The 15,278-nt window shown below is 37.5% G+C and overlaps 1 protein-coding gene across 1 annotated transcript in view; it reads right to left on the bottom strand.

Moving 5' to 3' along the window:
* The window catches only part of LOC117465060 (corticotropin-releasing factor receptor 1-like), a 118,404-nt gene that overhangs the window by 13,943 nt on the left and 89,183 nt on the right, over positions 1 to 15,278 (bottom strand). The window contains exons 7-10 of the mRNA XM_034107929.2: positions 7,128 to 7,248; positions 5,814 to 5,967; positions 1,103 to 1,163; positions 263 to 335 (exon numbers count right to left, since the gene is read on the bottom strand). Of these exons, the coding sequence (XP_033963820.1) occupies positions 263 to 335; positions 1,103 to 1,163; positions 5,814 to 5,967; positions 7,128 to 7,248 (409 nt within the window). The remainder of the gene's footprint in view (positions 1 to 262; positions 336 to 1,102; positions 1,164 to 5,813; positions 5,968 to 7,127; positions 7,249 to 15,278) is intronic.

Raw genomic sequence — 15,278 nt, 5'->3', positions numbered from 1 at the left:
GAACATACCTCTGGATATCATTCTCGTTTTCCATCAGGATTCCCATATTTCTAATAATGTGCCAAGCTGCAGAGATTTAAATGTCACGCTCGACAGGTAAAGAGTTAGAACCTCACATTCATCATTTTGTAATGTGAAGAATGTGTTGCGGTTTTTAACATTTCATGGCTGTCAGGCATTTTAAAAGACATAATAAATACTAATTGTATCAGCGAGTTATGTAAAGTGCTGCTGCCTCAGGATAAAAACAAAAGACTCTTACCACTAAGACAAGGATCATGGGACCTTGGTAGATGTAGTCCGTGTAAACGCCAGCTCGCTTTCCAAACCAGCACCTGCAATTACACAGAGAAATCACAAATGCTTACTTCTAGGCAGGTGTAATTATATTGTCACTCTTTATAAAGTATTCAGAATATAAACTTATTTTTATGAGCTGCTCAGGATGTTTATACATGTTCCAGTCAGAGAAAACACATTTTCTTTGAAATAAATAAATATCTTGAAACAAGAGGAACGTCACAGCACTGAATAGCTTGAAAAAATATACTTTCTTTGAGGTAAAATATAAAATGTATATATTTGAAATATAAAAACGTAATCTTAACTTACTTATTCTACTAAAACTTATTCTAAAACATCATGGATCAAATGATGAACAACAAATGCCTGACTGAATTTGCTTTTTTCTACCAAAGAAATAAATATCCTGAAAGAAGAAGAACATTGTTACACCGATTTGTTTTAAAAGAAACATTTATTTGAGATTGAAAATAAAAATCAAACATTTCAAGTTGATAAGAGGATAAGGCTGGTGTTCTATATTTCTATTCATATATATAAAATGCAGAATCCATTTTCACCTGTGTACCAAGTGCAAAAAGAGACACTTTATATCAATCAAGAGCCAAGCACTCCCTCTCAAAGTGGAAATGGCCAGGGGGATAATATGTAATTAAGAATATTGTACAGTGAAAATGTGATTACCGCAGGTTAATAATAGACATTAGTCTCCTTAATGCAATACAGTTTGACTTTGCCCGTGTCTTTTTATTAGTGGGTTTGGTTTCTCTGAAAAGAGGACGCACAACAAAGGGCTTACTTTTCATTGTCGTAGTACAGCTTCCCAATCGCCCATGCCACAATTATAGGGAAGGGTATACCTGTGAAGGAAAAGATAGGACACATAACAGATTCTTTCATCTTTCTCTGCTATTCAGATCACAAAATGTGCCTTCAGGGATTTCACGCTGCAATAAGAAGTCCTAGATTCTTTTTTTCACCAGCGCCTGCCAAGCTCTGTCAGAAGCTATTGTTCCTGGTGTGCTGTGATCCACAGATTCAAGCCGAGACATGTCACCATGTGAACCTTTTGTGAATGAATGAGTAGCTGGACTCTGCGTGACGATAATGCAGAGTGATCATCTGATTTACTGATTTAAGGGAGTATTATAGAGCAGACAAACAGCCATTCCTTGACCATGAGGAATGTGCCAGATGCCTCGTCACATATAAATCAGCAACCCAGTCTCACGGCATTTCGTGTTCACCAACACAATTTTGAATCTATTGATTCGTGTTCACCATCACGATTTGCCCCTTTCTTTCGTGTTGCACAGCACAATTTTAAAAGCAATGTATTTCTACTGGTAACGTGTTTCGTGCCTGCAGGCTGCAGCACGTCTTTTTCTCCGGTCGGGTCGTGGAAGACCGGAAGCTGTGTGGTTCATAAAAACATGTTCTTACTCAATATCAAGCCACAGTTATTGCTTTTATTTGAAATCGTATAATTTCGGACTTTTGTTGCCGTCTGTGAGGAAAATAAATGGGGCTCAGAGCCTCAGAATACTGAAATCTGTATTTTTAAAATATTTTTTTCCTTCTAATTTGTTATTCTTTTCAAAATAACACACTGTTATTTACTCACCAATAACACACAATTATCCTTGCTTTTATTTATTGGTTTAATTCCATAATCTCGGGCTTTTTTGGCGTCCGTCAGGAACTGAATTTCAAAATAAAAATAACCGGAAACAGACGTAGGCATTTCGAGCGATTACCCAAGATCCTCAGCTATGGTTTAAGCTCGCTGATTGGATGTTTTAGCCGTGATGCATGCTGGGATTTGGTGTTTATATTATATGAAATCCGGAAAACATTTTAAAAGAATAAAATAATACTTAATTCTGAGTGATCTTGGTTTTCTCTTTGAAAGTCATCACATAACGGCATTGTAATACACGGTTCGGCTGCATTGTATATTACAGATCTGCCGTAGTTCTTTATTTAGAGAGCCCTGATGAGAAGACCTTTGGAAAAACTGAAGAAATGCCGCCGAAACTGAATACTTGACGTGGATCATAAACATATCAACAATTAAACAACATCTTCAATTTCTCTTCACACAATACGTCTCCTTGCAGTATCAACACTAATTCGGCTGACTTTTACATTTGATCTAATTCATAGATCGGTTATATTTACACCATAACGGTGCACAGCTGATATAAAAGGACTTGTAGTTTTTAAAGATATTACTGATTTTCTTTGAATGTAAATACTGAGTCTGAAATAGTATAGCAATATGCTGTAAAATGATGTGAAAGCATGAATAAAACTACACATCTTCAGATGTTGTACATACATAAGTGTCCTAGCTGTATGTTGTGTGCACCGCCTAGTGGTTAAAGCACGTTATTGAATTACTGTTTTTATGTGTTATATTTGATTAAAAAAATATTAAGAGTACATACTTTCATAGGGGGAAAGTAGAAGGTCTGTGATAGAAATATAAAATATAAAAAATCAAGAAGATACTATAAGTGATCTCTTCAATAAAACAGTTTAGTGCAGGATGTACAAAGATATTAATAGGAGGAGGTGCAAAACAGAAAAACGAATGAACCTTTATTTAAACATTAAATAACAGATTAAGGTATTCTTTTAAATAAGAAAAAAACTTTGGGGGTATCTATCTACAGATACATATTAAGCCTGACAAAGTACTTAATGTCTAATATATTGCTTTTCCTGCAATGTTAACTATGCTGAAGCACTTATTTTAACTGATATTATACACATTAATTATACTCTTATGTATGTAGATAGAATAAGAAATGTGCAGAATATGGTGGAGGTACACACATATTGATAGATGTCTGGTAATGCACTGTTGAGGAACCTGTGACCCAAGTTTTTCATTCATTGCATAACTACACCGTAAGTTGTGTATGATATGTCAATAAACCTTTGAAAATCTTGAAATCTTGAAAGGGATGTGCAAAATAGCCATAATATATAGTCTTTAATTAACTATTAGTAGAGAATAACAAGTAATTAATATACTTTATTACTCGTTTCCATTCATGTCAATTGCAGATACATGTTTAGTCTTCTCAAGCACCAACTATCAAATATCTCTCCTGATTGTTGGCACTTGACAATCACCTTACTGAATTTTACTATGGTGTAACTAAAATCTGATTTAAGGGTTGTTTATATTTCACATCATTAATCAGAATCTGAAAAGTAACTCAAATAAGTGTAGTGGAGTAAAAATACCAGGTTAACCTCTGAATTGTAGTGGAGTAGAATTACAAAGTAACAATGAGCTGTCATGTGGATATATATTAATGCTGCGCATTATGGACACAAGCGATTTTCACCCTTTTATTAATTATATGTTTTACATTTGATAACACCAATGTGTTTAATACTGGCAACCTCTAATTGTGGGAAAAACGAAAACGTTCAGTAGAGACGTCCCATAGAGCATTTTGCGAAACACAATAGCCAGCATGTGTAGTTCTGGGGGGGGGGGGGCGTTCGATTCCAGTTTTGGATAGTCTGGCGTGGTTTCGTTCCATTTCAAACAGCTGTTTGACGCTCGGCGTAACCTTGGCGCACTGCCACTCCAACATCCAATCCCAGAGTTTGAAGATTAATCACGGGGACTGTAGTCCTAAACGATAGCTGGGGATTATGGGTAGTGTAGTGTCTTCGGCCATCCTAAACTCAGAAATGTTGACAATCGCAATGATGCTCGAAATGTCCCTTATGTCCCTTATGTCCGGTTATTTTATTTTGAAATTCAGTTCCTGACGGACGCCAAAAAAGCCAGAGATTATGGAATTAAACCAATAAATAAAAGCAAGGATAATTGTGTGTTATTGGTGAGTAAATAACAGTGTGTTATTTTGAAAAGCATAACAAATTAGAAGGAAACAAATATTTAAAAATACAGATTTCAGTATCCTGAGGCTCTGAGCCCCATTTATTTTCCTCACAGACGGCAACAAAAGTCCGAAATTATACGATTTAAAATAAAAGCAATAATTGTGGCTCGATATTGAGTAAGAACATGTTTTTATGAACCACACAGCTTCCGGTATTCCATGACCCGACCGGAGAAAAAGACGTGCTGCAGGCACGAAACACATTACCAGTAGTAATACATTGCTTTTAAAATCGTGCTGTGCAACACGGAAAAAAGGGGAAAATCGTGTTGGTGAACACGAACCAATAGATTAAAAATCGTGTTGGTGAACACGAAATGCCATGAGACTGGGTTGAAATCAGGAAATGTTCCACTTAGAAATATACTGCCATTAGTGTAATGGTAAATCTCTATAAAGATATACTCCCACATGCCCAGATCACTTGGAAAATGTAATTTGTCTTGATTTAATCTCGTGCCTATGCCCATCTGCTTTAATAATAATGTCTGCTCTTGAAGCCCGAGTTGAAGCTAAGCGAAGCAAATAAAATTTGATCTTATAAATGTTTGCATGGCCGTCCTGAAATGTGCTGAAAAAATGTCTTCCTTCACACGGAGGCTTCACACGGCCCCGGGGAAATGTAATCCTGATGGCACAATACACTCATCAGCACATAGTTGAGTTTGACAGTGTGAAACGGGGTGTTAGTGAACTCCACACCAAGACGTTTCCAAGCTGCCACAGCAAATCCTGGTATCTCCATAAATTAATCTGCTCCCATTGTTAGCTTAATGTGTGTCTGACCCTCAGTGTGGTCTGTTAAAGCGAAATATCTAAACTGACTGGAGTTAAACAAGTAGTTTAACATTTGAGAAATACAATTACTCGCTTTCTACGCTATTCAAATTGATACTACTTAACAGCCGAGAGCCAATTAGCTTAGCTTAGTAATACCACTAGAAGCTAGCTTGGAAAATACTCCCTTATAAAAAACAATTTGTCCCTTAAACAATTATCTTTGTGAACATTAAATATGGTAGATTGAGGTGTTAGTAAGTGTATTTTTGATATTGGTAAGAGCAAAGATAGCATGTCTCCCATGCTACTAGTCTTTATGCTAAGCTAAGCTAACTGTTCCTGGCTCTCGATCTATACTTAACACGATTGATATCACTTAACAAGTGAGTGATATCAATCCTCCATTTGAAAGAAATTAAATAAGTGTATTTCCCCAAAAACGTAAACAATGCTAACTAAAGCTTTTTCAAGCCGCAATGTTTAATCTACTGATCAGTTAGTTACCAACTATAATGATTAATCCATTAAATCATTTTCATGCCAAAACTGCAGAAAATGCTGTTTTCAGCCTAAGGAGAAATGCAGATTTTTTTCGTTTCTTATTAAAGTTAATATCTTTGGTATAACAAAATACATTTAAATACCAACTTGGATTTGAGAAACAAGGATGGAAAATTGTTCACTTATTTCTGGAATTTTATAAACCGAACGTTTATTCCAGAAAATAATCGTTAGTCAAATTCAAAGCCCTGAAGGTTTTTTATTCAGCTGTAGGGATGTGAGTTTTATTGTACGTACACCAGCCGATGCAGATGAACATCCACTTGCGCAGCTTGTCGGTGGAGTAGGTGAGGACGATGGCGGTGTGGAGGTAGCAGCCTTCGCCAAACATCCAGAAGAAGTTGGTGGAGTGGAAATAGTTGAAGGAGGCTGTGACGAGGCGGCACCAAATCTACGAGACAAATTATTCAGTTAAACATTTTACAGTCTCTAATTTTGTCCTACTGCAAAACACTGCATAGCACACCATGTGTTCTGTGGGTTACAATATAATCATATCATCAGGAAACTGTTGCTAAATGGTCTGTCAAAGGAAGCTCTGTTTGAGACTCAACGGTTTTTAATACAAGAAACATGCTCTTCTTTATGACTTCCTTGTCCGCCAGTCATTGTAATACACGTTTTATTTCCCAGAAACACACAGGGGATAACTTGAGTGAACTGAACACATATGGGGGATTTTGGATCCGTCCAATTGAGTTAACAGGCTTAAAGAATCAATGACCAGGAGTATTCAAACTCCTCTGGTGGTTAAAGGCAACCCAAAGCCTCACTATAAAGACACATTATTATGTGAAGTTCATGAATACAGCAGCTGTTTCTTGAAACTCAGTTGATGGGCCGTCCTTGAAGACACTAACAAGAAAATATTCAAAAAATAATACAATTCAAAAACATTTTATGTAAAGAGGAACAGCTTAATAACTGAAGGATGATCATTTTTAGTACAAAGTCACAACCCTAACCCTTAACCAACAAGGTGTAACTCCTAAGAGTGTCTGTAACCATGACACTCATCAATCCTACTGCAGATATAAACCATACAAAAAGGCTTTATATGTGTTTATAAAACAGCAGGTCATTGCAGTTTTTATCAAATATTGCAAACAGAGGACATTTGTTGGGGACTATTTCCAACGGCGGATTAATCCACAATTGGTGCTCTTGATAGTATTATGTGCATGGTGCAGCATGGTGTATGTAGGATTAACTCCAGTATGAACTGCAGTGTTTGTGTTGATAATGATTGACCCTCAACGGTTAATAAAAACCCCAAAAGGAAGTCATAGCGGGCAAACATTTCATTCCAAGTTATTTTACCGCTCTCTTATTTATTTTGGAATCTTTTTATAGAACTTCTTTCACCATATGCTTTAACGCGACACAAAAAATAGCAATCAACATCAAAGCTTGCCAAAATACACAAACGATAGTGGCGCAGAGATTGTATACTATATATTTGGATACAAAATATTGTTCCAAGTAAGAGAGTTCCTTTAGTTCCGAAAGAAAACTGTTTCTTGTCAAAGATCTAGAGATGAAGGTACGTACCACGTTACTTTCGTGCACTGCGGGACTCATGGTCATTTGGACGATAAACCATGTGGCGTTCCTCAGGATGAAGGCGGTGATGAGGTTCCAGTGGATGATGTTTCTCAGGCAGCGGATGCTCCTGCGAGGCAAACAGAGAAGAACAAACTCAGATTAAATAATTAATCAAAATGTGTATGTAAATGAGACCAAATCTGGGGAATTTTTCTATTTTGTAGCGTATTCTTAACCGAGACAGTACACTAATATCGAAATGAAATATACCCCAAACTGACTGGTTAAAGAAATTGTTCAACATTTTGGCAAGTACAACTACTAGCTTTCTTTCTGAAAGTTCAAGATAAAAATTTAGTGGCAAAAATGCAGGTAGAGCCAGAGGATGATTAGCCTAGCTTAGCATAAAGAGACTGGATGTGGTTGGAAACAGCTTGCCCCACAAATCTGAAACAAATAGCCTACATGCAATATGTAATACATTTCTCTGCATTTTGAAATATTAAATATTGCAGTAATGCATGAAAATGTAATAATACATTATGTATGGTATAACCAACCAAACTGAATGTCTTCAAATATGCTAATTCTATGCATACTGGCTCGCTTATAAAGACACATTTAGTTAGATTATCTTGACTCATTGACCTAAACTACATTAAGTGTCAAATGATGCCTTCACTTTCTTTGATAAATTAACAAGTACAGATGAAAGCCTCTATTTTGGTTGGTAATATTATTGTAATATAATTATATATATTTTTGGGAAAATTGCAACTCCCACATTATGTAAGAATTCAGATGTAATCATTTGTTGCAAATACATTTGATTTTGCATTCAAGCTGTTTATAACAAAGTGCAGATGATAATTATAAAATGTGGGTGTTATAACAAAATGAAGAGAACGTTTATCACATACTGTATTGTTACAGGCCTGTTAATTAGAGGTGTTGGTAGATGTATTTTTGAACTTTGGACAGAGGCGCTGGTGTAATTTCATATTTACAGACATGAAAGAGCAAACTGGTAGAAAATATGTTAATAAAAAAAAATGTTGCACTGAATTTGAATCCAAGACATTAAACAAATGCTATAACCCTTTAAGTCATCTTGGAAATAATAAAGATATGCAGCCTCAACATGTCCCCTTACCCCTAACATAACATAAAGTAACATTTCCACTGTACTCGTGTTTGTGTCATGCCCTGAACATTTGATGTCTTTATAAATTATGCAAATTAATCGACCTTAGGATACAATTAAAAATCTGCGTCAGAGTTAGAGGTCGAAAATAGAAGCACACATAACGGATGTAACAAAACGACCCCGGTCACAGCACTGACAGCCCGCTTGTTGTCACCAGCTGACGGCATCATCAGCCAGCAACCATGAATCACATGACTTATGTTTTAAGCATGCATCAATTATTAATAAGTGCCACTTGCACTGGCTTTGTGCTGACTGAGCAGCCGCGCAGGAGCAAGATTGTTCCATTGACACTACATTGCTGTGCCCTTTTACTCCAATTTGTATTAATCATGGAGCTTTTAAAGGAAATAACGACCTTCGTAACACCATAACATGCAGATAAATGCTGGTGCAGTTTGGAATTAGTACAATATTACAAAGAAGTAAAACAGAAGCAACCTAATCGGTACAAAAATAAGTATTATCAATGGTTTTTTCCCCAAAATAAGCAGCTAATCTGCATCCTTTTGACAATGAGTACTAATGGCAGTGACTGTCATGAAAGAAGATTTTTCTTTCAACAACTGATTCAATACCCAGTGTGATCTCACTCCCTTTGGCATCCTGTCAGTGAATCAGCTCGGCCTGATGGGTATTAATTACCGACTAATGCAGGTCTTACGTCTGAAAACACAACCTGTTTTCTGTCAATTTATCTCATCCTGTCTTTCAGTACCAGTGGATCCCATCCCCAGTGTATAACCTTACACTTTAAATAAGTATGCGTAGGACAGTGTGTCAATGCTATGGATTTGTATTGATCTGGCGCTATGAACAATATTAATTTAGCTTGGTGACTTCTGGCACATTCTTTTCCATCAAATACACTCAATCCTAATTATTGCATATTTGAATGAGCAGGGGGGTGATTTGTATAAAACTTCCTCATTGTTATGTGCCTCTTGTGGTGTCTTTGTAATGACCTGACCTGCTGACAATTGGCTTCATTTGTGTTTAATCAAGCCCAAGATGATTGGCTCGGCGCGCCCAGAGAGTAACCCACACACAGGGTGACTCATCACGCACCGAGGAGAGTTCAATAAGGACGTTTCTTTTTGTCTTCCTGTCTGTGCAGCCTTGTAATTGATCAAAAACAAACATTTAAAATCCACACTTTACTCTGTGTGTGAATCATCCCCTGCTGCACTGTTCATTAGTGGAATGTGTTCGTTAATTCGTGCATCAAACCCCCTTTTTACCATTATATCATTTATATCATTCTATTAAGAAAGAAAAAAGTAATAATAACATTTAAGAAATAAATCACTGCTTTATTTTATTCCCACTTTATATATTAGATTGTATGCTATATAATATCTTGCTATCCTCTTTAATTTCACTGATAAATAGTTATGTATTACAATTAGGGCTGTCAAATGATTAAACATTTTAATCAGATTAATCACAGTTTAAAAATTAATTAATCATGATTAATCACCATTCGAACTATGTCCAAAATATGCCATTTATTTATGTATATTGTTGTGGGAATGGAAAGATAAATGAAAGAAGGTGGATATATCCATTTAACATACAGTATCTATGTTTATTATAACATTTGTCTGTGTGTCAAAATTAAAGACAGCCCACACACCTATCAATCATCAAACCGTGGGGTCTTAATTCATTACGTGTTGATTTCTATCAACGTGGGAGTACTTCAGGAAAGTCGACGGAGGGGGGGCGCTAGTGGAGTACTTCGTGACCACAGAGTGTGAACGTTGTGATCAGCTGTTTGAGCGCAGTTCTCCAGTGAAGGGGGGAGTCTCCCTCCGCAGCCGGTTGGCGTAGTTTTGGCACAATTCCGTTGTACAGACCGACGTTAACAGCAGCCCTGTCTGTGCACACGGAGACCGACTCTGTCGTCCGGTGATCTAACCGCCTTCTGGAAAAGCTTCACAAGTACGTCGGTACGGAAATGCGCTTTGAGACACAAGTGACGGTACGCATTTCAGATTACGCACATAACCTGTGTACCAGTTATGTGCACCCCTGGCTGTAGGCCTACTACAGCAAAAGTATGCTCCGTCGGGACTTCCTGCAACAACACCACGCCGTTATCAAAGATGTTCTAGAAGACGATCACTACGTGACAAAAGTTTTCAAAACCGTGGCTACTGAAATCAATCTTACTAACTGCTGTCGGTGCAATTTACTCCGCGCGAGTTGGCAGACTTTAGTTTGCTTACTTTAACATAATTCTTCATGGTAGGGCTAAAACATTTCTTGGTATGGGTGTAGCCTACCCCAGCCATACCCTGGCGCTGCCACTGGTGGCACGTATGGGGCGGGTCATTCTGCACATGCGTTAAATGCGTTAAATATTTTAACGTAATTAATTCAAAAAATTAATTACCGCCGTTAACGCGATAATTTTGACAGCACTAATTACAATACAATTTTGCGTACTCTTTAAACTTAACCTATTATTATTTATTTATAGTTACATAAAATGAGATAAGATAAAATGAGATTGTATTCATCCCTTAGGGAACCCTTTAGTTGCGGGCTGAAAAGTAAGGAGGTAAATAAAGGACGATAAAAAATACATTAAATTCCTTAGATTATATTAGTAGTTTGTGCAAAAATAAATCCTAGTGAATCTCTGGCAGACATCATGTCTGAATTAAAGTTTCAAAAACAATATGAATACAAATATGAAAAATTATAGACAATGTTAGACATATATGCAAATTATAGAAATACTACAAATGAATGACACAATAGTATAAACAAAGTTGAAAATATATATATATATATATAAATAATACAATGTAAAAGCATTAAAACGTATAGCTATACTGTATACCTATAAATTACATTAAGTTACCACATTACAGCTTAAGAATAATTTACCGATATAGTCTAACGTATTGTAATGTTTATAGTATATATTTTTCAGAGTTTTAAATTAGAAGTTTCATTATGATAACATATCATACCAATTCTTGGGACAACAATATGATTTTAATTCAATTCAGAGGCCTACGATCGATATGAGGAGTATCAAACTGCCACACGTTACGTTAGATCAACTTTATGAATATAATCAGTAATCATTATAACTGGAAAACTGCATTACTGGGCTCTGAGGGGAGGAGGTGCACTTGGCTAGAAATGGAACAACTGTGCCATGGGTATTATAAAACAGAAGAGTATCTTTATGATGCTTTCATTTTGCACTGATGGTATTGGAACATTGAATCCGTACATCGATCCAGATTCATTGGTTACACCAATTTCTTTTTTATTTGACTTCGTTCAAAAAGCTCTTCATTTGTTTTCTCACCTCTTAGCCTGTCATTGTACTGCTATAACAAAGTATTCTTAAATGAAGTGTTGAAAGCATGTCAGTAGAAGGACTTTGTGAATACTTAAAGTATTTTTTTCTCCGGCTGCGAAACATTTGAGATGACTCATTCTGCACTCCCCCTCCCATCGTATTGAACTGGCTTCGTTAGCGTGAGTGTGGCGCTAGCTGCTGCTGCGATATAACAGGTCACAGGTGCGCGTTTGAATATCCGTTGGCAAAACCCTTGTTTACATTTCCAAAAGAGGGTGCCTGCGCTCTAATTTATTAATGCTTTCATCTTCCTGGTCTAACATCGCGGGCGTAGGAGGTGTGGGATGGCGAACAGCTTGTCCTCTTGCTCGCTAAATCAGATCCCTCAACAATTTGATCAATTTCCTCTCTATGTTATGGCCTGGTTGCAGACCGAGAGATGAGTTGTTTCCATCTTCCAGGGCATCGCGAAATATAAAAGTCTCATTTATTTTCATGCACATTAAGTGTTAGGTGACTGACAGTTGGAGCGCTTCGAGGCTTGGATGGACACACTTTAACTGTGCCGGGTGAATCATCGAATAAAAAGCTGTGCGAGAAAATATCTGAATGGTAGTCACTGACTGTCGTTAGCTTGTTTTCCCTCAGCTAAGCTATCGTATCATCTGTTCACCATGCCAAATGGGTCGAACGTCTTCAGTGCAGTCGGTTCAGTCTTATGTTCAAAGACCCTGTTTATGGTCATTTACTGTTTCTCATCCTATAAGAACATACCGTTTATGCAACGTGAACATTAATGTGGCTTCTGGTTAGAAAGGATTCGTCTTGTGAAAATACGTGGTTCTCATACAAGGAAAATAAAGAAGTTTGGAAAGGTTCAGGATTCCGAGGTTGGCAGGAAGGAAATAAAAATAGAGAAGATTCTTTGTGACAGGGATGACAGCCAGGTAGGCTTTCAAAAGCCCTAGTCCGTTTAGCCAATCAGAACTAGGGTGAAATTAATACCTTTGTTTTGCAATGCACAAATTAAAGCAGACACACGAAAAAATTATGTATTTCCTGAGGGAAGTGTAGTAAAACGCACAGTCAGGAATTTGGTGGGAAAAAATTTAAACACAGAGATCAACATGAAAAAAACTAACAGAACAAGACGTAGAAGAACAGAAAAGCCCTTCTAAATGACCTGATAAACAAAAACATCTCGACCAAACATCGGGCCTCTTCCACTCATGGTTCATGTCTTTACCTTGGTCCATCTCAACAACACACAGGCAGCTCGTAATCCTGCGTTTTGGTTCACTTCCTATAATTACTTGCGATTATGTTTTCACTGCAAATGACCCACACTGGGTTCACATGAAAATGGTCCAAGACCACCTCCCAGGAGCTGTCTTAGACCTGTTTTGTTCTGCAGAAGAGTTTGATAACTGCATTCACAACAGACTAAACAAAACGTGCCAGTGGTTGGACCGCAACAACTTACGAGTAAAATTGACTGAATGTTGGCTTGTGAAAGTGCCCATATATGTCTTGAAACAATTTCATAAATGAGGACGTTTGAAAAGTCAACATGTGGGTGGACCAAGCAGAACAACATTTTGAAATGTGGCTAAAACGTCCTGTTAAGTGTTTCTGCAATAGAGATAAATAGATAATTATGTTGTATTTCTATGAACTAATAGTTTGAAAAAAGGAATAGGTCATAAAAGATATTGCCGTTGATGAATGGGAGAAAACAAAGGAAATTGTTCTCATCAAAGCTACCATCGAAGTTGGCAACACATGTAGCGATGTAGTCACAATCAACACAACGCATGAAGAAGACGTTCTAACCTTTGCAAAGATCTGTTTACTGGGGAAAAAACACTTTTAGTTCCACTGCTCAGAGACACTAGTGTCCCAGTATACCCAGTTGACCTTGAGGATTCTGTGTTAAAGATTTGTTCTTACACACTCTGAACACCTCTACTGTCGGAAACACCCAACCAAAGAGCTTAAAATACTATTAGGTGATACATAAATAAAGAGTTTGAATTATTCACTTTCAGATTCTGGACCAGTTTTGGATGAGATTAAATAAAATATGAAGACAGCTCACACGAATCGTAGTATTTTATGCCATCAGTAGACTGGTAAAGGTTTTTTTCCACTATGTTCATGGTTGGTGGTTCCATCCCTGAATCTTCGTGTCAAAGTGTCTTTGCTTTTGCACTTTCCTTCAAAAAACTGTAGTGCTTTCATTTTAAAAACAGATTGAGGAATGATATTCTTTTGTCAATTTTGATCACCACCAAGAGTTAATGTTTTCCATTTGGTTTTGTCTTTTGTCGGCAAGATTACGAAAAAAACACTGGCTTGATTTTCATGAAACTTGGCAAAAGGGCCAAAGAAGAATCCTTTACTTATCAGAGCAGATCCAAATCCCAAGGCAAATGCCAAACTGTGTTTCACTTAGAATTGCAAGCATTTGTGCTGCATTCATGTGGCATCGGAAAGATCTGGGTACATTTACGTGAATATCTCCTCATGTTGGAACATCAACTCAGGAGCAGCTGCTCATGACAGTGTTGTTCCAATGCTCTGAGTGATAACATACATTCTGTTTTAGTGTCCACTTTGTGTCCACATTAAGATTTAAAGCGCATGAATGAATTAAAGTCTCTGGATATGGGACTATCCGATAAGCACATGAATGCACCACTGGCCATGAGGAAGTCTTCATTCTAGATATAACTGGGATTTTTTGTCCATGATATATATATTTTTTAACTTCAAAGCAGTTGAGAGCAGATATACAACTAGTTCATTTCCACATTATTTAATTTGAAGTAAATTGGAAATAACAGATCTGCAGTATCTGTATAGGATTATCCAGGAGAGCGTATACGTTTCTGTGAGGAGGATCTTGTTAAAAAGCAAACCCTGAAATTGTAACTCACAGTGCGATTTCTATTCTGTCTCACTAAACTGCAATTTCAGTTTGTTAGTTTTTTCTCGAAAAATCTCTTCTCTCTGCTGTAATCTTTTCCACTGTCTGGTTCCGGTTCCACAACACTGGGCAGAAGTGTCAACCTTCGCTCCATCACACTGTCAGGGGCAACCTTCCCTTAAATGCCTCTCAATCTCATCAAAAAGAGTAGAAGGTGAGTAATAAATGCCAAACTCCCTCACTACCTTGATGCCATTTTTAGTCGGCTGGCACTTGCCCCCCCCCCCCCCCTCCCTGTCCGAGCCAGGCAACATGGGTTGTGCATAAACGCTGTCCTGTCGAGCTTCTATTTATTGTGTCTCTCTGTGGCCTTTCATGCTTTTCGCACCCTCCGGCGGTGTCTCAGGGATCAATAACAGCCCCGGCTGTTGAGGGTGCTAAGACCTTTTCTGTCGTTTACGCTCGGCTTATTTCGGGTTGTCAGAGAAACCCACTCCACCTCCACCAATTGTCCCAGCAGGCAAGAGTGTTTTGGTTTTCTCCCTGGTCTATTATTCCCATTTGCCGGGGAAATGTGCCCTAGTTCTCGCGGGCCTCTAAACCCCTTTACATCTGCGGGATTGAGATAGGGAATGTTTCATCCCATGACCAAACGGTTTTTCAATAAGAACGAGAAGCGCTTTGAAACGGGGATCT

This window comes from Pseudochaenichthys georgianus, chromosome 19 (genome assembly GCF_902827115.2).
Source record: "Pseudochaenichthys georgianus chromosome 19, fPseGeo1.2, whole genome shotgun sequence".
NCBI classification, from domain to species: Eukaryota; Metazoa; Chordata; class Actinopteri; order Perciformes; family Channichthyidae; genus Pseudochaenichthys; species Pseudochaenichthys georgianus.
This window is presented reverse-complemented; position numbering and strand designations above follow the sequence as displayed.